This window comes from Jatropha curcas, chromosome 5, assembly GCF_041381405.1.
Source record: "Jatropha curcas cultivar XTBG-Jc1 chromosome 5, XTBG_Jcur_1.0, whole genome shotgun sequence".
Taxonomy (NCBI): Eukaryota; Viridiplantae; Streptophyta; class Magnoliopsida; order Malpighiales; family Euphorbiaceae; genus Jatropha; species Jatropha curcas.
The window spans coordinates 28,583,336-28,610,543 of NC_143155.1; the positions used below are offsets into that span (position 1 = coordinate 28,583,336).

The 27,208-nt window shown below is 36.9% G+C and overlaps 6 protein-coding genes across 7 annotated transcripts; 2 read left to right on the forward strand and 4 right to left on the reverse strand.

The window, feature by feature from the left end:
- Nucleotides 1-504: 504 nt before the first annotated feature.
- LOC105642920 (Late embryogenesis abundant (LEA) hydroxyproline-rich glycoprotein family) lies at nt 505-1,912 on the reverse strand. The gene has a single exon (XM_012227908.4). It carries the CDS (start codon nt 1,405-1,407, stop codon nt 745-747), a length of 663 nt encoding a protein of 220 aa, XP_012083298.1. The 5' UTR covers nt 1,408-1,912; the 3' UTR covers nt 505-744.
- Nucleotides 1,913-3,155: 1,243 nt separating this feature from the next.
- On the reverse strand, nt 3,156-4,708 carry LEA14-A (desiccation protectant protein Lea14 homolog). 2 transcript variants are annotated; one of them, XM_012227910.4, is made up of 3 exons: nt 4,553-4,708; nt 3,935-4,131; nt 3,156-3,683 (listed from the first exon to the last, which is right to left on the reverse strand). In XM_012227910.4, exons 1-3 carry the CDS (start codon nt 4,556-4,558, stop codon nt 3,413-3,415), a joined length of 474 nt encoding a protein of 157 aa, XP_012083300.1. In that variant the 5' UTR covers nt 4,559-4,708; the 3' UTR covers nt 3,156-3,412. The 2 variants fall into 2 exon arrangements, with proteins under 2 accessions (XP_012083300.1, XP_012083299.1); XM_012227909.4 differs by lacking the exon at nt 4,553-4,708 and having other exon boundaries at nt 3,935-4,205.
- Nucleotides 4,709-5,575: 867 nt separating this feature from the next.
- LOC105643338 (E4 SUMO-protein ligase PIAL2) lies at nt 5,576-16,776 on the forward strand. The gene is made up of 17 exons (XM_089721353.1): nt 5,576-5,950; nt 6,542-6,614; nt 11,060-11,125; nt 11,219-11,298; nt 12,452-12,503; nt 12,615-12,686; nt 13,005-13,072; nt 13,148-13,196; nt 13,303-13,387; nt 13,477-13,575; nt 13,709-13,760; nt 14,072-14,123; nt 14,895-15,011; nt 15,084-15,306; nt 15,477-15,576; nt 15,869-15,896; nt 15,967-16,776. The coding sequence occupies exons 1-17, from the start codon at nt 5,787-5,789 to the stop codon at nt 16,483-16,485; spliced, it is 1,899 nt and encodes a 632-aa protein (XP_089577479.1). The 5' UTR covers nt 5,576-5,786; the 3' UTR covers nt 16,486-16,776.
- Nucleotides 16,777-17,026: 250 nt separating this feature from the next.
- WRKY43 (WRKY DNA-binding protein 43) lies at nt 17,027-18,243 on the reverse strand. The gene is made up of 2 exons (XM_012227913.4): nt 17,636-18,243; nt 17,027-17,357 (listed from the first exon to the last, which is right to left on the reverse strand). The coding sequence occupies exons 1-2, from the start codon at nt 18,043-18,045 to the stop codon at nt 17,180-17,182; spliced, it is 588 nt and encodes a 195-aa protein (XP_012083303.1). The 5' UTR covers nt 18,046-18,243; the 3' UTR covers nt 17,027-17,179.
- A 1,410-nt stretch (nt 18,244-19,653) lies between these two features.
- On the forward strand, nt 19,654-22,735 carry LOC105642925 (pentatricopeptide repeat-containing protein At3g61520, mitochondrial). The gene has a single exon (XM_012227915.4). It carries the CDS (start codon nt 20,059-20,061, stop codon nt 22,327-22,329), a length of 2,271 nt encoding a protein of 756 aa, XP_012083305.1. The 5' UTR covers nt 19,654-20,058; the 3' UTR covers nt 22,330-22,735.
- Nucleotides 22,736-23,132: 397 nt separating this feature from the next.
- WRKY22 (WRKY family transcription factor) lies at nt 23,133-24,823 on the reverse strand. Its single transcript, XM_012227916.4, has 3 exons — nt 24,250-24,823; nt 24,043-24,153; nt 23,133-23,889 (listed from the first exon to the last, which is right to left on the reverse strand). Exons 1-3 carry the CDS (start codon nt 24,678-24,680, stop codon nt 23,397-23,399), a joined length of 1,035 nt encoding a protein of 344 aa, XP_012083306.1. The 5' UTR covers nt 24,681-24,823; the 3' UTR covers nt 23,133-23,396.
- Nucleotides 24,824-27,208: the final 2,385 nt, after the last annotated feature.

Consider the following 27,208-nt stretch of genomic DNA (forward strand, 5'->3'; position numbering starts at 1 on the left):
TTGAATTCTGATATGGACAGCGTCAAAAACTTCAAGTTCAACCACCCAGCAAACTACGTCAATATGGGTCACGAGACACTAGGCAGTGGAGGTCTGTCTGATGCCTCTGTTGTTACTTGTTTGTGTGTAAAAATTCCTGGCCATTAGTCTTGCCCCTGCAGCCTCTTGAGCCATTTTTTCAGACTTAGATCCTTAAAACTATTGTTAGTCAAAAGTTCACATGAGCTTTTGGTCCCAAAATTTATTGACTTGGTAAATTGTGAAACTTGGTCGATCTCTCTATTAGTCTTTACAGTGCCAACAAACGCCAGTTTAGCCACTTCTCCATTGCCAATATGTACAAACCGGTACATCTCTCTTGCAATATAAGTATATAACAACTTCAGGAATTTATCAAAAAATAAAAAAATAATTAAAGTAGTAAATAATTTTATTTAACAAATACTCATCCTGACAAATTTCTGCCAGTTCTTCCCTCTTTCTGCAAACTAAAACACCAATCAATTTCAAAGTTTGAAGCTAGTAATGTTCCAATTATTTAGTATAACACTAAACATAAGAGATAAGATCAATTATTCCTGGAGCTACGGAGTCGAATTAAAATCCAAAACATGGATTAAAAAAAAAAAAAAATTGCCCATATTTTACATAGAAATGAAAATAAATATACCTATATCTCCCAATCCCCTAATTAATTATACTAACATAATATAAAACGAGAATTAACCACTCACACTCTCTAGACTAGAGGTCAACCTTCCTCTTGCATTTCTGTGTTTGAATTGCCTGGCTCGAAATATTAACTGTAATAGTGCAATTCATCTTCACAGTAGCATGCTTCTTGATAATATGGAACAATTTAACCCTACCTGGAATTTTTGAGTAGCTGCTCATAGTAAGTAGCCCGGAGCCAGCTTCAGTATTCAGATTTGGATTCGAAATTAGCTTGTCGGTGATGATTTCGACGGTAACATTCATCCGCATGGTCCGTCGGGCCTTTGCCCGGCCTGGCGGGCCACGCGCTTCTCCAACTAGCTCACCATAGTAAAAAAGTGCTGTGGAGGTGTTGTTGTACTTGAACGATGCTATGTTAGGATTTTTCACTGATACATCTGCAATTAAAGATATGTTTACACCTGGCTTTGGAATATTTGTGTTGTTGATTAGCTCGAGCTGTGTGATGGTTATGCCATTTAATCTGATGTTTGGGTTTTTGATGCGAAAAACGGTGAAAATTAAAATCACAATCACTATTGCAAGAATAAGGGATACAGCTGCGATGCAGCCGCAACATTTGATGCACCTTCTACGGCGGATTTTTTTTAATTGGTGGGCCGCTTCTTCATCGTCGCTGCTTGTGCGGTCCCTCGCCGGAGCTAGTGGCCTTACCTGCTCGCCCTCCACCATACCTACCGAATTTTTTTTTTTGGAGGGGTAAGATGACCGGAGAAAGGAAAATAAAGTGGGATGAAGTAACGCTATTTGAAATTGAAAGTGCTTGTGTTGTGGTTTTATTTATAATATGTAGATAGGTGGCATTTATAAAATTAAATTTTGTGTCACTTGTCATCATTTTGATCTAGATGTTAATTTTTTTATATATAAATATACTATGTGTTTTGTCCTAACCAAAGGTTGAAGAGTTGAATGTTGACTTTGTGCGGCTCATTTTATAAAATCTACTTAATTATGTGGTAATCACAAGTTTTGGTTTTAAATTTGGTTTTTCTCACATCTTAAACTAAAAGGTTTCCATTTTCCACCCACTCAGAATAATCTAATAGTATGACTTACTGCCCTTGCTTGAGTGACTGCTAGATATTTAATGTGATTTTGATTTTTAATTCTTCAAGTATCCATAAGTCATAACTAATCTCCAACTCAAGTAGGGCAACAATTAAAGTTGTTAATAACGCTTAATTACGATAAGTAATAGCTAAACTGCAACTTTAGCTGAAGAATGGAAAATTGGGGGAAAAAAAAAAAAAGAGAAATCTGATTTAGACTTGTAAATCACAATCAAAAGACACTTGAATTGCACGTGAAAAGTACTTTATGTTGCGATACAATCGGACATGATCATCTCCAAATTAAATAAAGTAAACCACTAAAATTGTTAATAATGCTTGATTACCAAAACTATTCTACAACTTTAACAGAAAAAATGACACAAAAGGGGTAAATTAGTGTATATGCAGCTTAATTAAATCGATAAAATGGTTTCTAGACGAAAGGAAAGAATTTGGCTCTAATTAATAATGATACAATTAAGCAAATCTGCAACAGTATTGGATTATGGTATGGACAAGAGTCGCTAATGAGCAATTTCATGATTGTCCATCAACAACTAACCAACTTCTTCCTCCAAATTAATAAATGGATAACTTCCATTGTCCGGCAACTCTGCATTAATTTAAACAAATTGATTAGTTAGAAGTCTCTATCGTTAATTCACTCATCAATTGCTGCTAACTGGTTGTCTCGATGCAAAATTCAAGTAATTTAGCAAATATCATATTAAATGGAGATGTGGGGGTATCGATCCCCGTATGCGTGCGCTCTACCATCTGAGCTACATCCCCAATACATTAATTTTATTTCTATAATAATCTAAACCTATTATGAGTGAATAGACAATATTTTTTAACTTTTTACCCGTTGAATTTACCCAACTCCAAAAATTTTGTTTTTAACTTAGAATAACCTTATTAGTTAGATCAATAAAAATAGAATTTTGTTTTTGGAATAAGTGAAAAACTAAGAATTGTTTATACAAGTGCATAAAAGGCGAATCATTAAAAAAAATTATGTGTTTTAATAAGTGCCATACTATAAAGATTTTATTAATTTCTTTAATTTTAATTTACATTTGAATCAAGAGAAAATGATATACTTACGGAATGGACTTGTTATAATGTACAACCATAGGCTTATGTGCTCGACTTTAACTTTTTAAATAATATGCTATTAACGTCGTGGCTTTGAAATAATGTATTCCGTGAAACTGCATTAATTTTCAATAATCAAAAGGTTAGTTAAAAATTGGCTAGTTATGCCAGTTGTTAAGGTGATTTAGTTAGTATTACGGGCCTTGATAGGCGAGCAAATGATGTTCATAATTTCTTTTCTCCTGTATGGAAACAAGCAAACAAGCCTTTTTAAGACGAAATATTCATAATCAAGTTGAATACAGTATGAAATTTCAGATCGTAACACTCCATTTATTAGAAACTCAATGAGACTGAGTGGGAATCGTCTCCTCCGTTCCTAGATGATGTTATCAGGTTTGACATGCTTCTTAATAAAACTCCTTTACCTTTTTAAAAAAGTTGCATACAGTAGGATATTTGACATCTGATAATTCATTAACTAGTTTTTGGAAACAACAACAAATACATAAGAAAGCTTCAATTTATTCTTCTTTAGAAGAACCGAAGAAACAGTCAGAGAGAGTGGGGAGTTTGATCTCGCCTTTCGTGGAGAGAGGAATGGTAATGTCACCAACAATAGGAAGGTCAAAAGTGAGACCCAACTCCAATTCATAATCTATGTCCCAGTCTCTACTGACGTCCTTCACCAAGCTGACCAATATACTGTGTGGCACGTTCAATGGCACGGTCAGCACTGTTGTATCGCTTGCTTTCAGTGATCCTGGGTCTGGCATATTCCCCGATACGATCACTCTGATCCGCAACACAAACACTAATTAATCACAGTTCCAGTTTGATTTATAAAGTTATATATTGTCTAGAAGTTAGATCTATTGAACAAATCGACGTTTCAAATATGACGATCGAGAATTACGATTTCATAAATAATTCAACTCGTTCAACGCACATAGTTTGATCTCTCCGTTTATGATCGTTCATGGCTAAATCTTTCAAACAATTTATTCAACAAACAATTGAAAAGACGCGAAGAGAAAATATCAAACCTGCCATCGCTTTTGAGAGTGTAAGAGACCTCACAAACGGGCAGTGGCTGAGAGTAGGGATTAGTGACGGAGACTTTTGCTTTGTATTCTATGCGATCGCGGTGGATGCTACCCAGATCTACATCCGTGACGCTTGCCTCCGGCTTTTTAACGTTGGCTACCTTTTCCGCCAGAAAGTTCTTGGCCTTGTCCACCAACTGCGACATTGTAATTACAGAAGGAAAAAGCAAAAACAAAATGCAAATGAATAATTGATTCGGGAGAATCGGATGCTTACGGACACTTATATTGGCGTAGGAAATGCCTTTTTCAATTGATTCTTAGGTGTGCTGTGATTTTGACGCGTAGGAATTTCGTGTGTAGCTCGCGGATTTCTCCGCGTTAGATGATCTGTGCCTTGTTTTTTTATTTGTTTTTTGGATTAAGATTTCAGATTTGATGGATCTCTTTTAGGAAAATACTTAAATTTCAAGGCAAAATAATTTACGTGATGGACAGGGAGACTGGATTACACTTAAAGTGCAATGAGGCTTCCCATATCTTTTTTATTGATACACATGACATGGGCAAACCAAAAAGAAACTAATGCTATAGATAATTGAATTTAAGATTACTAACCTCCATATACAATTGTTGCTTGCAGCAGTTACACTTGAATATGTTTACAGATGGGGGGAAATGTTCGAGTTGGATGATTGAATTGCAAGTTTGTGAGGTAAAATGATGTATTCTCTTGAATGTTTGAAGCCCATAAAAAATCCTTAACTCTTTCTTTTGCTATTCTTATGGTAACTTCAACTGCTCATGGCCATGTGTAATTTTTTTAGCCCTTGTCCCTTGATCCTTTGTTCTAGGGATATTAGGGTGAAGATAATAGAATTTTAGGCCTTTTTTTTTTTCATTTTTAGAATGGATTCTCTCTCTTTTTTTTTTTTTTTTTTTTTTTTTTTTTTCTGTAGTTTGAATATAGTCGAATTTGTATTTTGAAAAGTCACCGTTTATTATTATTATTATTATTATTATTATTTGTAAGCAAGTGATTGGATTTGTTGGTTTAGGGCCAGCCTAACTTTACGTATAATTACGATATACCCACAGAAAGCCGAAGCACCAACAAGAAAGCCCAAATACAAAACCATTACTATTGATAGTAATATTATTTGCATATTTCACTATCCATCCACAAAAAGATCAGATTTCACCAATAGAGTTTAAAATGTTAGTCGGTGTATTGGACTTTCCAATAAAAACAAATATTTTCCATTTCCATCATTATATTATATAGAATTATATATAAAAAGTATTTATAAAAAATACTGAAATAAATAAACAGGCATTCCATTATTTTGAGAGATGGAAGTGGAAATTTTCAAACAACTCACTGTTCTTTTATTTGTAGTTTTACCTTTGCTGTAGTCTACGTAATTACGAAATATGCTTATCGAGACATTAAATTCCAAACAGACCCTTAAAATGGCAAAACGTAATTAATTGGAAATTACTTACTTGTCCCCACCAAACAACGCATTTCTATGGCATGATCATGATTCATGACTAACGAGCTTCTCATTCACGAAACTACAGGGTCGCGTTTCAAACTACTTCAGGTCCATTTTAACCCTGAATCTTTTCACAATTTACTATACACATGTTCTGTCGCCTCGTAATTAAACGACAAAGCGAGGCCTATTGTGCCACAATGAACGTTGAAACGAAACGAAAACAAAAAGGACTTGTCTTTCTGGTTAACGGGCAGTTCTTTTTGCAAAGAGACCAAAAAGTTGCAGCGTTTACGATAACAATGTACATGAAAAAGAAGCTGGCTGTTTAGTTTCTTTAGAGAGAGAAAGGAATGGCAGGATTGGGAAGAGCAGAGAGGGGTACAACAGAGAGCCACGCCGTGGGAGCATCGTACTTGGTGGGGAAGTTGGCTGATTTATTAGAAGTCAGCATAAGTTCTAATAATCAGCTTAACGACCCTACCCAATTGTCTGCCCTTTGCATTTCTTTGGCCAGGTCTCCACATTCCTTTTTTTTTTTTTATATATATGTAATCAATAATTATCCAAAAAGAAGAAAGATATACTGTCTACTTCAGCAGCAATTTTGGTTAATAATGAAAGTTTCATCCTTTCTTCATTTTTTTTTTTTTTGGCTTTATGTAATTGGTGGTGGTTCTGTTCGGTTTTTTTTTTTTTTTTTGGGAACTGATTAACTTTTTGTGCAACTGACCTAGTAGACAAATTGTAGTCAACTTCAGTGTGACGCTACTTATTTATTGAATTAGTGATATGTTATAATTGCCTGTAGCTGTTGCATGGTTTGATTCAGACCAGATAGAGGAAAATAGAATGAGTAATCCAAATTTTTTCATGTTTGGCTTTTGATGATTATGCATGGACTGTAAATTTAAATATAGTAATGTAACAGGGGAGTCTCAAATAAATTCTTTGACTCTTCTTTCTTTTCTTTTTTTTTTTCTTCTTGTCAGGTATTGTCTTGTGTTATTCTAGTTCTTTTCTCTTTGATTGATTCATTTTGTATTTCAAATATTCTAACTTCCTCCATCTTTTACTTATCTTTAATATGCTTCACCTACAACTACAGAGTCATTGATTATGCAATTGCATGCAATGAGGTGCCATCGAGAGCTAAAAACCTGCCATCATTGTTTAGACAGGTAACTTGTTACGATATATTGTAGTATATATGTTACGATATTGGCTTAACGTTATAGTCCGTTATTACTGTTGTTGGTTTCACCTATGAATTGGTTTCATTATGCTTCTTTTGGCAAAAGAACTCCGACAATTATATTTGCCAGATCTAAACAACTGAATTTGAAAATACATGCGGAGTGCCTTTTGTTTCCTTGTGTTCTGAAATTTTAAATTTGGTTATATGTGTCACGGTGCCAGAATCTCGGAGCCTTTGGCACGCGTGTGGCGCCTAGACTTTGCTCATAGCTAAGGCCAGCCATGCATATTCGAAGGGTCTTAGCATCCTTTCCAACTGTAGGCCTCATCTAGCAATGCCTATCCAAGGGTCTCGCACTACCGTATATGGGCTCAATGCCTTCGGGCATCCCGGGCGGCATAGTCCTGCCTATACTGTAACCTCTAGCGCAGGAGATACGCGCACTATAGGCCCTCGGCCCTATAGTGTCCATAGAGCTCCTTCCCTATGGAGACATCAGTCTCTCTCGCTAGACATGATGCCCGCACCTAGCTCACTAGGGCCGGGCCTCGCATCCTGACCCCGGGGCGGCGGAGAGCACTACGCCGGGTCTCCCCTCTCATATTCTCGGTCCATAGGCCATTCAACATGCTATTCTCGTCTCCAATAGCTTTACTTCGTCCATAGGGGCTCCATGGCAAGGCACCATGGGTAGGGATGCTGGACTGTACTTCGTCCATAGGGGCTCCACTACTACTTTCAGCAAAGCACAATACCATACTCAGCAACTGTACCCACTTCATTATAGCAAATATAGAATCCCAAACCAAATAGTAGTAGCAGAATTAGGACAACACACTTAGGTTGTCGGAACAAATCTCACTGAACCAGAAAACAACTCACAGGGCTGTTTCAAGCTTCCATAATCAATGCCTCAAAGAGGAAGCCCAGTAGCGCAGATATTCAGAAACGCAGCAAAGGAAAATCTGGCAAACAGAGCACACCACTGAAGGCCAAGAACACAATGTAGCTCACTGGGGGTTGCACTACTCTTGACAAAGGAGAAGGTTCAAAAGCAGAATACCTGTAACTGCAGCAAATGTGCAATACTAAACCCTAATGCAAAAAGGAATCACTAGAAAATCACCGAAAATTACCTAATTGTCACAGCAAAGGAAAAATATGTTTCCTCAGCAAATTAAAGCAACAACAGTAGCAGAGGACTGCCCGACACAACTGCAATAGAATCGCAGCAAACAAACCTATTGAATAAGCCCAAGAATGACGATGCAACTCACTGGGTTGCACGTCTCTCTTCAAGCCAACGTCGGAGAGAGGAACTGGAGTGAAAAAGACCATTGGACATGCGCCAGCGCGTGAACCAAAGCAGGAAGAAAGAGGTGGCAAGTGGTGGCCATTCGCTTGGAATCCGGCGACCGGATTCTCGGGAGTCGCTGATTGGCGGCTGGAGAATATCCTAGGGTGGCAGTGGCTTCTCATAAGGGAAGTTTTGGGAACGTCTCTCTTCAAGCCAACGTCGAAGAGAGGAACTGGAGTGAAAAAGACCATTGGACATGCGCCAGCGCGTGAACCAGAGCAGGAAGAAAGAGGTGGCGAGTGGTGGCCATTCGCTTGGAATCCGGCGACCGGATTCTCGGGAGTCGCTGATTGGCGGCTGGAGAATATCCTAGGGTGGCAGTGGCTTCTCATAAGGGAAGTTTTGGGAAATTTCCTTTTTTTTTTTTTTTTTTTTTTTTTTTTTTTTTGAGTGGAAGGCTCTGATACCATGTTGAGAGATTATATTGTAATTGTATTTCTTGTATCTCATCAATCGATTACATAGGTCTATATATAAGGAATTCCTATGCTACCTAGCTATTTAGGAATACAAATCATAAACTAATTAGGAATCTAACTCCTAATAGAACTCTATTTACAACTAATCCTTAACACTCACCAACAATTACATTCTTTTCTATAAAAGCAGCAAGCTCCTCCACACAACAATCACATTACCAACACCCGACTCATTCGGTGTTCTGCGCACATGTGGGCAGCTCCCAACTCTTTGGCAAGCTCTCCCCACAACAATCACATTTCCAACAACCGACTCACATAGGCAACCATAGCATGGAGTAATCATTTCTGCATCTAGGGCGGACTTTTGCCCCCACTGCTTCTGACTCAGCGCCTCATGCGCCTTAAGTAGCTTGCTCGAGTCTGTTCCAAGCACATGCATCCCCCTGCCGGGTTCAAGTCGTTGCATCTTTGCCTCAACTGCGCATACTGCCCCTTTTCTCTAGGCATGCTATGCATTCCCATTGAGATTAGACGATAGCTTGCATTTCAGTATCCATTATGCCGCTTGATAGCACCCCTTACAACTGCGCTCGAAGGAGCATACTACTCGGGGTGACATGATGCCACCTATTGGATACTGCCATCCATAGCCCGCATCACTTGCACGCCTCTATTACCCTTACTCAGGGATGTACATCTCAGCCAACATGACTTGCGCACAAGCCTCTAGCAACAGCCAACCATGTATAGAAACAACTAGCCTTCTTGGCTGTGATACCAAATGTCACGGTGCCAGAATCTCGGAGCCTTTGGCACGCGTATGGCGCCTAGACTTTGCTCATAGCCAAGGCCAGCCATGCATATTCGAAGGGTCTTAGCATCCTTTCTGACTGTAGGCCTCATCTAGCAATGCCTATCCAAGGGTCTCGCACTATCGTATATGGGCTCAATGCCTTCGGGCATCCCGGGCGACATAGTCCTGCCTATACTCTAACCTCTAGCGCAGGAGATACGCGCACTATAGGCCCTAGGCCCTATAGTGTCCATAGAGCTCCTGCCCTATAGTGTCCATAGAGCTCCTTCCCTATGGAGACATCAGTCTCTATCGCTAGACATGATGCCCGCACCTAGCTCACTAGGGCTGGGCCTCGCATCCCGAACCCAGGGCGGCGGAGAGCACTACGCCGGGTCTCTCCTCTCATATTCTCGGTCCATAGGCCATTCAACATGCTATTCTCGTCTCCAATAGCCTTACTTCGTCCATAGGGGCACCATGGCAAGGCACCATGGGTAGGGATGCTGGACCCCTACAATATGCTATGTAGTTATGTAAGCATAGTGTTGAAATTTCCACGCAAGCAGCTGTCATGGTGCTTATGATTTCTGTCAAGGTATTAAGTTTTTCATATTTCTCGTTTGGCAAGTAACAATTTTCATTTATTGTTGAAGGCAAAGTTTTTCGACTTTCTTTCAACTTTCTTTTTTTTTTTTTTTTTTTTTTTTTGTGCAAATAGCTAACAACCCAAGTCTGGAATAATTTGCTACAGAAATTTAAAAATTTCATGTGGTATACTGAGAATTATCAAATGGACTTTAACTTGCTTTCATAATAGAAGTATTTGAAATTTGTTTAAAGCAAAAAAGTCCGCAAGTTGGTTATAGATGACCAGCAAATGTCTCGTGTCTTCTTCTTCTCTCAAAATGAAGATTTCAGAAAGACCTTATGCTTTTCTTTTTTCTACACGAGTAGTGTCTCTCGTATGGTTGTCATGATGGATCCAGTGAAGCAACACTTGTCTATTTCAAGATAGGAAGTGGAACTGCACTGTTGTTTTTAATATTCTATTTGGAGGATGGATATTTCAATATATAAAGATTTTCAAGAACATTTATTCGATGGTCATTGTTAGAACTATTTTATCATTTTGGCCATTATGATTAGCGATACACAATTATTTTGTATTAAAAGGATAGGCCATTGCTTTTCTGTAAAAATATGTACTGTAATAGAGGCTGCGAAATAATTAATGCTACTTACGCCTGATAAGTATTTGACTCATAGTACTTTTTGGATGCTACTAGAAGAATGATTATTTTGCATTGAACTGGTGCTTCGGTGGTTATTTGCTATTTTGCATTGAACTGGTGCATTGGTGGTTATTTGCTTGAGTTTACTGTCAAGGTCTGTGTTTAATGGCTGGTAGAGAGGAGGGTGAACAAATTAGTTCTTGGTCTAAGCACCAGAGGGTCTTCATTGTTATTCAGTACTAAACTTAAAATCTTATCTTAGTTACCTTTTTTTGTATGTTTTAAATGGCTTAATAGTTTTATTAACAGTACTTTTCTTTTAAAAGCATTGATGTCATTTTGGCAGGCCAGGTTGATCTTTGAAATAAAAAATATTCTATAAAATGTGTTTAGGAAGAATGATTTTACTTTGAAGTTTATTACCTATGGCTGATCATTCTTGTTGTCTTTTGCAATTTATTTTTTCAGTTTCTTTCTTTTCACATTGTTTGTCTAGAGTTGATGGTACTTATTTTAATTATAATATATTTTGCTCTACAAAAAAAAAAAAAAAAATTATGCATTGTGCCTTTCTAATTCTTCTGAATCTTGTAAATGTTTTAACCTTGATGCCTCCATTAGAATGCTTGCAGGATGGGATGGTTCCCAGATACAGATACGGTTCACCTTCTTGCATTGGCTAAAGAGGTTTGTGATTTCTTAAAATTTCCTCTTTGGTAGGGATATTTCTTTATCCGACTCATATTTGTTCCTTTTTGTTGTGAATTTTTTTGTACTTAGGTTAGGAAAAGTTTCAGCAATACTGAAGATATAAATGTTGAACCAACTTGTGCACCCATTATTTCAAAAATCATGAATAGGTATAAATTCTCATTGGTCTTTTTTGTAGAGTTTCCAGGATCTTCAAAAATCATGAATAGGTATAAATTCTCATTGGTCTTTTTTGTAGAGTTTCCAGGATCTTCGCCTCCATGGGTGGCTCAGGGTGTGAACAGTTTTTTGTTTTCTATTTTCTGTTTTTTAGGAAAACAGTTTTCTTAGAAAATAAAAACTAAAAACACAAAATGGAAACTAAGTTCACTTGATAATAATAAAAAATCATATTTTAATTTAACTTCACAAACATTATTCATAACTTTCATAGTATAAAATAAATTTAGAAATTTTTTATGTAAAAGTTTTTGAATTTTTATTATTGATTATTTATAATAATAATATCATTTTCTATCATTTTGTAATTTTTTAAAAAATAAAAGATATAATGTATTTGTAATAATAAAATTAATTATTTATTAAAGCATAATATAAATTTTTATTTATTTAAATATTTTTATTTTTTTCAAATGAAAATATTTATAGAAAAAAATTATTTACAAATATTATAATTTTAATTATGAAAATTTCATTTTTTAAAAATGGAAAACAATTGGAAAAAGTGTTTTTGTTTTAAAGGAAAACTCTAAAAAACAACTTAAAGCTGTTTTTCAAATCTTAGTTAAATTTTGGAAAACTGAAAACTGTTTTCTAGTTTTCTAAATAGAAAAATGATTAATTTGAACACATAACTTTGTTTCCCGTTTATTTGGAAAACTGTTCTAAGAAACTATTCTAGTTTTCCACAGCTGAATACAACCTAAAGTTTTCAATTTCAGTGATCACTGTTTTCTGTGAGCGGCCATCATCTTCACATTGTTTCCTTAGGATGAAAAATTGACTTTATTCTATTTTCCATTCTCTTTGATAATCTTTGTTAAACTCATATGCTCCGATTCTCATGTGAAGAAATAGTTGATTTGGCAAAATTGTGCGACAGAATCTTTCCATTATCTACTGAAGTTAAACTAGCTATTCAAATTCACTTATATTTAAGTACTTGGTTATATACCTATGTTTAATTGTAGGATGCTTTTATATTCACTGATTAGGAATAGAAGTTTGAAAAATGCTTTTATACTCAGTTCCATTCATGGAAGCTTATTGGTCTCTTCTCTGTGCATTTGCCTGTGCCTGCAGATTCTATCCTAAAATAAAGATGGGCTGTGTGCTTGTATCTCTGAAGGTCAAGGTAATTTTTTAAATGTCACAACTCAAACACAAGCAGGTCTCTGTAGTCTTTTATTTTTTATTTTTTTTCCCTTTAACTAAATTTCTTACCATCATCAACATATTTTGGCAGCATGGATATAGAGCAGTTGTGGCAGACTTTCAAGTTTTGAATAAGACAGTGGCTTCTCCACAAGTGGAAATTGTAAGTATGTTGTAGAAGAATGTTCATTTGATCATGCAATGTTGGTCTATAATTTATAGGAATTTGTCCACCTTTGCTGTTTATTTTGAGTACGACTTCATATTTCAATGTTCCAATATCCACCTGTGCCTGGAGTTTGAGATGAATCTTTCACTTCTCACATTGTAGAAAAAGTACAAGCGGAAATATTTATTTGGTTTGTGGTTTAAACAATCTCATTAAATTTTCATTGTAATTTTTGTTTCCATGTGAGTACATTGAATAGAAAATGGCTGATAATGTTATCCTCTTTTCCTTGTCTTCTTTATTTGCATTCAGGGTCTGTTTGTTGCTCAAATAGATAACATGAACACTTCCTCTTGCCTTGTGACTCCACCTCAAGCAAAGTATGTTTCTTTGTCTCTGATCTACATAATAGAATAAACTTAATATGATGTTCTCTTTTTTCTTTTCTTTTGTAGCCTTCTGGTAAATGGAAAGGGAGTACAAGGAAGGGTTAATGTCTCCTTGGTTTGTTTCACTTTCTCAGATTCTGGGTTTGAAGAATTTTCAGTATACCATTTTCTGCAGTGATTTATTTTTTGCCTTATATATGTTCTTGTGTATTCTGGATAAGGATACTGGACCACAGCTGCCAACGAATCTTACTGCAATACTCAACTGTGGAATGAATGTTTTACAAGCTGTTGGGCAGTTTGATGGTATGAATTGCAAATTACATTTCTAAGCATGCTTGTATTTGGCTTGAAACTCTACTGAATGTTGATAGAGTGATTTAAAAATTATGCAGGTGATTTTATCATTGTTATAGCCTATATGCATGAAATGTCATCTTTTGACCCTCCAGTGTTACAAGAATATGTTCAGCCAGTTGAACAATCTGATTCCAGTAAGAGAACTGATCTAAACCACAACCATCCAGTTCCTTATCTTTTGTGTATTGCCTAGCATCATTTTGTCCAAATTTTTCTTCAACAATACGACATAAGATTAACATGTGTTTTTTGTGTTGAAAAAATTAGGTTCTGACATCATGGATAAACCAACACAGATTTCTTTAAACTGCCCTATAAGGTACAAACTTGCACCAGTCACACTGTTATGCCATCTACTCAAATTGATTGGCTGAATACTTTCCTTTCTTCTCTTTGTTTCTGGTATCATTACTTTCAAGAAGTCAAAGTGCTTTTTCACATTCACATATAAAAGGGTTCTAAATTTTTGAGTCCATCAGTGTAGCAGGTCCCTGCCTGTCCAAGTGCTACTAAGTTTTTTCTAATTCATTTTATTATTTAAAACTTGGTGAAATTTGTATTAGTCTTTGAATTGGCTCATATGTTGATCTTCTGATGATTAGTATTGCTTGCACTTTCCTTATTTAACAGTAACAAACGTATTAGAACTCCCATCAAAGGACATTGCTGCAAACATCATCAGGTTAGAGTTTAATTCTTGCTGGTTCACTGTCTAATTCTTATATTTACAGATATATATTGTCCTTATGAAATATACTGGAAAGACAGATTAATATTAATACGTCGCAATAAGATGGAAATATAAAGCCAACCTGAAGCCAGCCTGCTATGTTGCAGAGAGCATGATTTGTGCAGAATAATCTAAAAGTTAAATAATTGGTTGGAAATAGTTAACTTATTTGATATGGATAAAAACATCACTGAACTTGTATTCTGAATGGATTGACTCTATTAACTTGATCAAATTGCATGTGTTTGCTTGTCTTATACGGGACATTGTTTTGCAAATGGAAGTTCCTCAGTTTGGTCTCATTTTGGTCCTTCAATTTTTCTAGATGGCAAAATACTTTGCTTTTGCTTTTCTAATTATACACATAATGATATTGCATGGGGTCTACTGCCAAGCTTCGCCTTGCCTTATTGACACTTTTATTAGGCTCCTAGGTGACACAATAGAATGATAGGCTCATCCACCAATTAAAATAATACGACTTAAATGTTTATTTTATGTAATGCATGTGCACACATGAAATATCTTACATGTAGTTATGTTTTTGCTTATGAGAGAGCCATGGTGCCAATGCAAGTGCTAAAGAACTTCTTGAGTTCCTGTAAGAGAATTAATGCTAAATAGCTTGAAGAACAAATACTTGTTTTTGCTTCAGTTGCTTGATAATCCTTGAAGTATAATTTCTCTAAAATTCTGACTTTTTTTTTTTTTTGCATGAGCTAGTGTTTTGATTTCGAGAGTTTCATGATACTAAATTCAAGGAGGCCTTTGTGGTGTTGCCCCATTTGTAACCAGTCAATCTGCTACATAGACATATGCATCGATAAGAACATAGGCAATGTGAGTGATTTTATAAAATAATTCTTCTGTTATCAATTTTATGGTTACATGAATCCACTGTTACAATGTCAGATCTTAAGGGAGGTAGGAGAGAGTGCTGTTGATGTGATAGTCTCAGCAAATGGTTCTTGGAAGGTCGTCTTTGAAAGCAGTGATGATACAGATCAAACACATCATGCAGTCCAAGGTTGTCAAAAAGAAAGGCCTGAACCACATGAATCTAGTGGGTTGTCATCTGTTCCAGTTGATTTTGTTGATCTTACTATGGAAGAGGACAATACTAGTTATGACATAGGTATCTATTTGGGAATTCTCCCACAACTGTTTTTCTGCTCCATTTGGTTCAGCAGCTCCTGCTATGAGCATGGTTGGCTGCCCCACTACTGGAATATCTGAATTTTCTCAATGCACTTTTATGCCTCCATCTGTCCACACTAATGTTGTCTTCTCCTGTCTTGAATCAAGAATCTGTGGCTATAAATGGAGCAAATCAAGTGCCTTCCTCTCTATCACATAACCAAGCCTTGAGAAACATAAACTCCTTGATGCCGATGGAGCCTCTTTTGCTTCTTACCTGAAGATGCCCCAGGTAAGCAACTTATGTACATAATCCTATGGTCAATTTATGGTCTGCACCTGTTGTATTATTGCTGTTTACATGTTTCTCAAGATAAATTATATTGTCAAATATTTTCATGTGTTTTGTAGCCATTCTGTGATTTTAGTTTTTGCCTAACTGCTGTATGGTTTGAATAGGAAACATAAAAGGAGTTTACATGGGCATCCTTTTCAGTATTTTCTTCATTTATATTGTTATTGAAGAACTGGACATTTCTGACATAGTATTGTTCTTATAGGTTCTCAATGTTCCCATGCGTGGTGCAGGTGCGTCCAGCAGCCCCTACAGATCTCCCTTATTACATTACCAATCCTTTCAGTATTTCAACTCTCCTAACACGGGGACTGCTCAAGTTGCATTCCCGTCTCAAACCAGGTTCCAACCTTTGCAATGCTCCAATTTTTCTGGTATGATGAGGACTACTCAAGCTGCGACCCCACTGTACATCCATTTTTTAGCGCCCAAGCGGCGCAGATTGGGCAAAGAGGCAATTTCAATCAAGTGACAGGTACTACGAATGACGGTCAACCTATGCTTAGGACAGCTTCACCACCAGTCTCCCAGAGGACAAGAACACCGCCTTTTGTAGCAGTTCAACTCCAACCATCTGGAACAAGATCCGTACTGAATTATGCCACGGGTGCTCAGCATTGTAGACCAACTTTTGCAGAGAGGAGTGCAGTTGGGACAGCACAACCAGTCTCTGTGGCTGAAACATCTGGGACGTCAGCATCAACTGACAACTGGCGTCCCACAGGCAGAATGAGGGGAAGCCTCACAGGGAAGGCTTATGCTGATGCACTTAAGCTCATTCAGGAGTCCAACTACCCAATAAGTGGTGGAGCCACAAATTGAACTTGGGGGCAGCATATTATGATTGGAGCGGTGAAAATTAAAAATTTCGTGGAGGACTAAAATCAAAAGGATGAATAAAGCAGAGGCACCTAGAAAAATTTGGAGGTTAAAGGGGCAATGGCAAACAAATGCAAGTGTATTTTATCAGCCTGGGAACTTAAAACATTCAAGCCAAATGGTCTCAGAGGATAGAGGATAATATAAACTGTCATTTGGGTTGGGGGCTCCTCTTTGTATGTAAAATAACTGTTTTGAATACTTTTGTTCATATTAAAATAACTGTTTTAAATACTTTTCTTCATATTAAATTAAGTTAGAATGAAACTGAAGGGATAGGTTAAAGCAAACACTGGATGCTGGCTCAAAGTAACTTGACATGGGAAATGTGCAGTGGAAATTGTCTGCTAATTTCATGGAGACAATGGGATTTTAACTATGTAGCTAATTACATCCAGCCTTAAGGTTTTATACATTTTATAAACAAAGTAACAATAAAATACGGCACTGGGTATATCTAATTAAATTTAAAGATGATTGCAAGTGTTCCAAGAAGTAAAATGAAAAAGTTTATTGATTTTATGGTATTAACAGCCATTAATTACACAACATTGAATATATGTATTAGCTATTTAAGCACAGGAGTATATATGCAAAGAAAATGATAAAATTAAGCTTCTTTCCGGTATCGATTTGTTTAGAACCTGGCGAGGAACTGCATCTGCTTGAGAATAGGAGTTAGGGTTTCCATGAGCTTCTCACAGGGATGGTTATGGATTCCCTCGTATGTTGTGACTACTATGCTCGTGTCCTTCGACAGCCTTTGCACTTGCTTCTTCACGTTGCACGTGTGGTGGGTGCACCGATAGTAGCTCCTGTTTTTTTTTTTTTTTTTTTTAAATTAATTACAAAATAGCAATTGTATTTCAGAATATATTTCATGCTAATAATAATTATTAATTACTGCAAAACCAACAAAAGTTATTTAATTGTCTTGATTTTATATATCAGTAATCTTTAATTAAGAACTATCTTCGCTATTAGAAGAAACATAAATATGGGTTTAGCTCACATAAAATGTAAATTATTATTATTATATTATAAAACAAAAAAAAAAATGCCATGCAAAACAAAGATAATGTTTAATTAGGACCTGGGATGAGTGCTGTTCTTGACAGCTTTTTGTCCATATTTTCTCCAGCGGTAGCCATCATCAAGAATATCATCAGCACTTCTCGTTTGGAAAGCAAACCTTGGCCTTGTATGTTTCTTCACTCGGCTACAAATCTTTCTTTTCTCATTATTATTATTATTATTGTTACCGATATTTCCTTTTCCTTCCTCACCTATATTAACTACAGAACCTCCTTCCATACTCATTAACCCATTCTCAGATTGGGCAGCAGACAGAAGGCTAACCCAGTCAATATCTGGAGCTGGAAGAACATGACCCTCCAGGAATGGAGCTGCTCCAGGGTTCAACGCTGACGATGGGAGTGATGATGGGGCCGGCATGAAGAGATAAGACGGTGAAGGTGGTGATGGGGCTTCTTGGCCTTCCATTTGTGGGGCTCCAAATAGAATGATGAGGGGGAGAAATGACAGTTGAAGATTGGATATTAAATAAATGAAAAGATGTAAGGAACTAAAGTTGTGGAAGGTGAGAAGAGGTTGGAGAGAGAGAGAAGGTTATTGAAAGGAAAGAAAGAAGCGAGTCATTTGCGTCTGAAATACCAATCTTGCATCCAGTGGTAAAGCCAACTACATTTCACCTACTTCGGTTCAACTGCCCTTAAGTTAAAGGAGACGTACTCACCATATCCTTTCCGTTCGTTGTCACCAAGGCTTTGCATGTATATCTTAGTATTTCCAATTCAAAATTAAAACTAAAGTTTCTTTCTACGTTTGTGTTTGATACTGTTTACCCACTATTGCAAGGAACTTGGTGTGAATCTGTCAATTCTTCTAATGGGAACATATTGATCATAATTAGGAACTTTTTCTATTTAGGGCAAATTGCATAAGATTTACAAACATTTAACAAAATATTGGTTTATCATATAAGAAGTATCATCATACATTAATATCATAATATTCACCATAATCAGTCAATTATCTTTGTTTTTTTTTTTTCTAAAACGTGATGATTCAGTCATTTTTTTTTTTTACAAAAAATTTCAGTCCAAAGTAAAAAGTAGCCCATTCCGATTTTAAACTTGACGAAGCATTTAAAAGTTTCAAGACCGTTTGCCATGGCCCAGGCCACGAAGGACAAGAACAGAAAGAAAACTCCAATATCTTAATGAACATATTAGTCGGCACTATAGAGAGGGCCCCAGTCCATAACTTTATCGCTATCAGAGTTAAATTGACACCCGCCAACCAAACCGTTCCCACTTTGTAGCGTGGAGTTCCTGGCAATGGCATAGCCAATATGATCTAAGGAATTAGAGATAGTCCTAATTAGTTCACCAATAGTCTATCTTCCTAATTATCACTTTCTTGATGTTTTATTTTAACCAAAATAACATAAAATTTCATTCAAATCAAGATTATACATCTACTTTATTAAGGAAATCCAACAATGCCAATTAATTAGAACAACGTTTTACATATTCCTCCGCTCTCAAGCACCAGAAAATGGGCTCAGCTCAATCGTTAAGCCCAGAATCGAGTTTGGGTTAAATGGCACATAGGTTAAATGTTCATCCAAAAACTAAAAACGAAATTTTTTTGCAGAATTTCTGTATTTGAATTGGAGGGTAAAAATTACTAGTTGGTTAATTTCGTTTTGCGTGTCATTAACATCACCATTAGTAATATACTTTTTTTGACATCAGAGATCAGATCCATTTCTTAACTAGCTGGAGAATAAGATTGACAGAGAAGATACTCTCGAGGTTAAAGAAAGAAAAGAAATGGGGATTCAAACGGGTTAGCACGCTGCGTTATGGGAAATTTAAAACGCACTGATTTGGGAAAGTGCCCCGGTTCGGTTCTCGATGTAAACCGAATTTTGCTCTCCCCAGTCCCCAGTGTAGGCGTGGATTGCAATCCTACAGTTATAAATAAACTCGTGAATCGCCATTAAACGTGGCGCAGCCAAAGCGCACTGACTGTTTAATCTCTCCCTCTCTAATTCTCCAACCCACACATTCCGCAAATCGGCCTTTTCTAGGCAAAAGAATAAAGCCCAAATAATGGACTTGCCACAAATTATGTTTTCTACAGTTTTTCGAAATTTCGAATAATTACCCATTTTTTCAGTATATATCAAAGCTGTGTTAAGGGCTTATCTCAGTCCTAAAATTGGACTTCTTATCGAGTGTATTAGAAGGCAAAAGATCAAAATTTTCTTAAATAGTATTAGTACTTCCAATTTTATTTCATATTGAACTGGCAACCCCAAAAAAGTCCACTTCAATCTTCAACCCCAGCCCATTTCTTCTTCTTCCTTTTTTTTTTTTTTTTTTTTTTTTTTTTTGTGCGTCCAAATCTGTAACGCCTATTCCGTGTCGAAAGAGCTTGAAACTGAATGAGGAAAATCTTTCAGTCTCCATAATCACCACCCTTAAAATGAGCCTAACTGTCTCAGCATCCAAGCACCAAAAGCTTCTCTGCATCTTCCAATCCTCTCTTGTCCTCCGTCATTTCTCCTCTGAGCAAACCCTATCCCTATCACCACAACAGCAACAAAAAGATGACTCAATAGTCAATGAAGCAGTGCAACTGCTTCAAATCCCAGACAATGACTGGAATACAGCCCAACTTAATCAGCTTCTCTTTTCCGATCCCGTCCCTTCTCCTCGCCTTGTGTTCCAAATCGCCCGCCGCTTGCCCTCCTCCTCTCAAGCCTTTAAATTCCTCCAATATCTTCAAATCAAATCTTCTTCACCAGATACCGAGGCCCTCTCCTCCACGTTCCAGGCCATCTTTGAGCTCGCTAGCCGTGAACCTAATTCTCGCAAGAATCTCTATGACCTTTACAAGACGTCGAAAAAATGGAATATTCCACTTACCATCAATTCTATCACGCTCCTGCTTCGTTGCTTTGGAAGGAATGGATTGGTCGAGGAGTCGCTTATTTTGTTTAATGAGCTTGAGAATTCTCTCAAAAACACGCATGTTCGAAATGTTTTGATTGATTTGTTATTGAGAGCTGGACGTGTTGAAGATGCGTTTGAGGTGCTCGACGAAATGCTTCTACCAGAGTTTGATTGTCCTCCGAATGATGTTACTGGAGGTACTGTTTTCTCTTGGTTGATGAAGAAAGAACGGTTAGGGAGATTGGCAACTCAAGAGGAAATTATTGAATTGGTGTTGAAATTAGGTGAACATGGTGTTTTTCCTAATTCAATTTTGATGACTCAGTTAATTGTTATTCTGTGTAGGAATGGGAACAGTGATAAAGCTTGTAATCTTTTGCTTGAATTGATGAGGCTTGGGGCTGCTTTGGAGGCGGCTCCTTGCAATGCTTTGCTAACAGGGTTAGGGAGAGATAGGGATTCTGATAGAATGAATAAAGTTATGGCAAAGATGAAGGAAATGAACGTTGAACCAAATGTCATTACTTTCGGGATTCTCATTAATCACCTCTGCAAGTCTAGGAGAGTTGACGAGGCACTTGAGGTGTTTCAAAAGATGAATGGAGATAAAGAGAATGATGGGGTTAAAGTTGAGCCAGATGTTGTCATTTTTAACACATTGATTGATGGTTTATGTAAAGTTGGGAGACAAGAAGAAGGTTTAGCTTTACTGGGAAGGATGAAGTTGCAAAAAGGGTCTTGTCCTAATACTGTTACCTACAATTGCTTGATTGATGGTTTTTGTAAGGTTGGTGAAATAGAAAGGGGCCTGGAGTTGTTTGATGAAATGAAGAACGAGGGGGTTGTACCAAACGCTAGTACTATTAATACCTTAGTTGATGGTATGTGCAAACTTGGGAGAACCAATAGTGCAATTCAGTTTTTTGATGAGATGCAAAGTAAAGGTCTGAAAGGCAATATTTATGCTTATACTTCCCTGATCAATGCTTTTTGTAACGTGAACAATATTGGGAAGGCAATGGAAGTTTTTGATCGAATATCAAGAGATGGATACTCTCCTGATGCAATGGTTTATTATAACTTGATCAGTGGCTTGAGCCAAGCTGGAAGGATGGATGATGCTACTTCTGTCTACTTAAAGTTGAAAGAGGCTGGGTTCCGTCCTGACATTTTGTGTTATAACTTTTTGCTTAGTGGCTTGTGCAACAAGAACAAGATGGATAAAGCTTATGAAATACTAAGAGATATGGAGGAAGCTGGAGTGAAGCCAGATAGTGTCACATACAACACTTTGATTTCTTATTTCAGTAAAATTGGAGATTTTGAACTTGCTCGTAGAATGATGAGAAGGATGATAAAGGATGGTCTGGCACCTACTGTTGTCACATATGGAGCTATAATACATGCATATTGCTTAAACGGGAATGTTAATGAAGCAATGAAGATTTTCAAGAACATGAAATTTGGTTCGAAAGGAGCACCCAATACTGTAATCTACAATATCCTGATAGATTCCTTGTGCAAGAATGATAATGTAGAACTCGCACTTTCATTGATGGATGATATGAAAGTGAAGGGTGTGGAACCGAATACAGTAACATATAATGCTCTTTTTAAAGGCCTTGAGGAAAAGAAATGGCTGAAGCAAGCCTTTGAATTAATGGATAGAATGTTAAAGCAGGCTTGCAATCCAGATTACATCACCATGGAGATTTTGACGGAATGGCTTTCTGCTGTTGGTGAAACAGAAAAGTTAAAGAACTTCGTTCAAGGATACCGAGTTTCAGACTCAGCTGCTTAGAGAACGGGAAAATGTGATTGTTTGGAACACACTGGTCATTTGAATTGTATCTTTTTATGGTTGTTGCAGTTATTGGAGCAGAACTAATGTTTAGAACTGCAGTCCGCAAAGTTGTTTTCATGTCCTCATCAACACTGCAATTCCTTGCAACCTATGGTAGGTTCACCTCCTTAAGTTTTAAGGATGGGAAAAGGAGGTGGTTAAAAGAGCAGCGCTAACATAATTGCAAATTTGATTTGTGGTTATTGCAAGTTATAAGGTATTTGATTATTAGAGGATTTTGTAGCAGAATCAAAATTCTGAAGTTAAGCTTAACATTGCCAGGTTTTCTGGCTTCCCTGGGTCGTTGCATGTTTAAACTTCTACCAAGGAATTGCTCTAAAACTAATTTATTAATAGTTTTTAATTTGTTGTTATTTCTATTATAAATTTGATAAACGACAAAGCTTACTGTGATAAATATCGCCTCATTTATTTGACCCTGACAAATCAGTTTTGCCGAGTGATTTGCATTCCGTGGAAATAACAACCAATTTTTGTTTCTAGAAAAAAATAGATAAACAAGATCTGGTTCTCCCTGAGAAACCAAAGAGGAGCCAGACCATATCTGCCCAAGCCTGCAACTTCCGCCGTACATCATATAGCATATACCACACATGATTCCTGCCCTTGAAGGCAGTATGTCAGGGTCCATGCAAGACAAACTATATGCTAGTATTTTTTATACCAGTTGATGTCTCCTACTTCCAAGTCCTGTATGTATATGTGTAAGTCTACCCATTTGAATTAACAGTTCAAACCAATTAACCAAAATTATGGTTTAGTTAGAAACTAATTTTACTAATGGCAAGAAACTGAATTTCATTTTCCACTACCAACTCTCACCTCATCCCACAGGCAAAAAGGCAACGATGCCTTGAAAGATTCTACTACCAAGATGATACAAGTGTATACAAGAAAAGAAAAGATAAGATAAGAAAATGGAAAAAATTAATAATAATAACAAATATGTTTTAAAAAATATAAAGAGCATGGTATCCACGTCAGCGATGGTTTTCCGGGTAGTCTCAGATGCTACTAGCCGCAGTAGCAGCATTATTCGCTAACCACGGGGGGCCAAAATTAAAAGAAAAATGATCGGACAAGTGGTCTCCAGTGGCCGGATCGGCGAGTTCTTCCAATCCAACGAAGAAATCATCACTCACAGCCATATCTGAAAACCCACCGAATTCGTCTTCTTCGTCATCTTCTATCATATCCTTTTCTTCTCTGCTTTCTGTGTTTGTACTTTGGGGTAGAAGCTCGTCATCCATGGAAGTCGCAGGTGATGAGCAAGCGGGTTTGCCTACTGGCGAGGGTTTGTTAGAGTCGCTGGCAGTGACGTTTTGTGGTGTAGTGGTTTTCTGACGGGTGCTACCAGCGAGGGAATTCCGGTGGGTTGGTGCAGGGTGGTTATGCTCCCCTGTGTACGTAAGTATGAACATTCCCGGGTCGGATCTGTTCCGCTCCACTTGTTTTCGGGCTAAACACCCTTTTGAGCTGCTGCATCTGTAATATCCCCTGTTTTACGAGACAACCAAACAAACCTCAGTGAGAAAACATGAAACCAAGCCTTGACTAGACAGCACGTAGGAAGTGAACAAACAAACAAACAAACAAAAAAAAAAAAAAAAAAAAAAAAAAAAAAAGGAAGAAACGAACTAGATATATTACCTAGGATATGGAGAGCCTTTGATGGGTTTTTGACCGTACTTTCGCCATGCCCATACATCTGAAGAAAGCGCCTCAGCTGGTACTTGGCATATCTTCTTTAGCTGGTTCTTCCTGTGGGGATTCACAATAACTATTTATTAGCAAAAAGAAGTTTGACTTCTGCCAAATTCATTTAAAAAAATAAACAAAAAAGATTGATATAATTACCTTCTTTTGGATCGAGGAGTATGAGAATTATTTGCAGAGGAAGTAACAGATTGCTTAGGCTGTTGCTGCTGCTTTAGATGAGTTTGTTCCTTAGAATTAGAAACACCAAAAGAAGAAAGAGAAGAGATTGGTGCAGATTGCGGAGAATAAAGAGTGAAATGAGATTTAGGGAAAAAAGGCTTGTAAAGGTCATGCAACTCTCCGATAGCATTTCTCGTTTCAAATGGATCTGGAAGAGAGAAAAGAGGGCCAGTTGGAGCCGTTTCACTTGCAAAAGACTGAGGATTATAAAAATCTTCTCTACAGTTAAAGGAATTAGCAGAGTCTGCTGTGGTGGTGGAAGTAGTGGAGGAAGAGGCAGAGGCAGAGGCAGAGGCAGAGGCGGTGGTGCAACCCCTAACCACAGCTTGGAGATCCCAGTCATCATCCATGGCGAGGAGAGAGAGCTCCAATTAGAATCTGTACTAATATCAGAGGGAGAGAAGACAAAAGAAGGCGCTGACTTTTTTAGATATTGAGAGAGAGAGTGTGAAAAGGGCTGATATAGCATATAGGGAGTTGTAATGAGTAGTAGGGAAACAATAATATATAAAGAAGAGAGAGAGAGAAGGGGTTGGCAATTTGGCATCTCAATGTGGTTGTCTTGTCTGTTACTGTTCACAATTTTCTCTCCGACAATTGAAAACCGGTTTTGGTTTTTTGGGGTTGACTTGCAAAAATGTCAAAGGGGAGAGTGTATGTGAGGGTGCGGATTGAAAAGTCCACACGCGCTATTGCAACTTACCGACAAATTAGAAAAAAGAAAAATACTAGTGGTGGCCAGTTAATTAATGTCGTCTATCTTGGGCGCTCCAATCAAAGTACTTTCTAGTTTCTACTGCATTTCCATGAAGCCAACGAGGCTATTACTTTTTATCCACTCCTTTTTCTTTTTTTCATTTTTCCTCACTTTATATTTATATAATTCGAAATACATAATAAGCTTAATAAATGATATTTTTCATTTTACTTTCTTTTATATTTATAATAAGCTTTAAAAAAGGGCATATCAAGATATAATCGGTGGGAGTTAACTATAATCTCAGAGAAATTTAAATCTAGAATCAGCATTATTAAAATGATTTTATCTAAATATCACTCATTAACTCAAATAAAAAAATACATATATAAATTAAAAAATCATAATAAATTTAATAAAAATATATTAACTTACATTTCTCACTTTATATAGAATTATAGAAGATGTTGAAAACTGGATTATCTCTCGTTTGAAGAAAAATTTTCAATATCAAGGGCCTCAACACCATATAATATATATATAATTATTTTACGACGTTTGTAGACGGCAGAAATTTCCACCGGAAGGAATCGAATTTGCGCCTACAGAAATAGAATTTTACAACTTTAGTTGGCAATTGGAATGCCACTATCCGCCAATTTCTAATCCTTCCCTGTGGATAACTTGTATGTATACTACTTTCTGTAGACAGAGACAGTCAAGCACGCCACACCAAAATCTGCGGGTGTTCGTTTCTCGCACGTGTCAATGCATGCACTTCAATCATAACTCCTATTTACACTCCCGAATTTCACTTCATCCACTCCATTATTCTCCTTTCGAGGTCAATTTGCAATTGGAAGTAGCAAATGGCACGTGTTGGTTTTAAAAAGCGAGTCACCCTTTTTTATATAGTCGAACGAGTACGCGCTGACTTTTATTCCGTCCCTCAACGAACAACGGTGCGTTAAAGTGGAGTTTTAGATATAGCGCGTGACGGTGCAAGAGAGATAAGGCGAGGTGGCATTTGACAGCTGGCAGATTACAACGGGCCCACATCTTCGTTGCGTGAAGGAGGGAAAAACTACATAAAAAAAGAAAAGAAAAGAAAAGGCGATGGCCGTTACCAGCCATCGCATGCCTCGTGATTTTAAGTAGTTGTTTCCTTTCCCTCGAATCCTATGACAGAAGATCCAACGGTGGAGAAGGTCCTGGGGAAGTGTAGCTGACCAGGACTTTTAGGACTTTTTAACGGTGGATGATGCGGTGAGATTTTAAAAGAAAAACATAAAACAAAACGGTGTTGCAGAGATCTAGACGTGGGTGGCACGAGGCATTGAATTGAATGGCAAGCGTGTGGGGTCAGATGAGTGAGTGGGAGTCGATTAAACAATTCGCATGGTTGACAAAAAATTAATAAAAAAAATTACAATCAGAGTTGATAATACTAGTAATAATATTGCGGTTAAGGTCAAAGACGTAAAAAACAAATGGAGTAACAACAGTAATTAGTGACGTGAAGATAGTGAAAAATGATGTCAAAATTATATGAATTATTAATGAAGAATCTTAATGATAATAGGCGCAGCCAAAAACAAACGGAGGCAAACAGACACAACATGTGAACTTCCTTTCAAATGGCTTTTTTTTTTTTTTTTAATTGAGTTATTACCATTATTTTATGACATGTACTCCAAACTCCGTTCTCATTTTAATCACTTGAGTTAATGCAAAAGAATTTGACTTCCATGAATCCGATGGACACACCCATGACTTCAATTGAGAAAAAATATATATTTTTAAATTATTTTCATTTTATCTTTTTTTAAATAAAAATAATTTTATTTAAAAATTTATTTTCCGCGAATGCAAGTCTAAATTACTCTGTAATTCAAATTGCAAAATGACAGTAACTTTCAAAATTTACACACAGCTCCGTTTTCATCTTCATTTTTGGTTGGTGTAGGTAACCCAAACCAAAAGCGTTTACTCCCCAAAGTTTGTCCGGAACTGAAAACTGAAGTTCTAATAGCAGTCTTTTTGGGAAAGTTGACTATAAGTGCTTCATTGCCTAATTGGAGACGATGATTATATTGCAATGTAAATGTTGTAACACAAATCAAGAAAAGAAATGAGAGATTCATTATATGGAGCGGAGCAGGCAGAAGCAAGAACCACTTC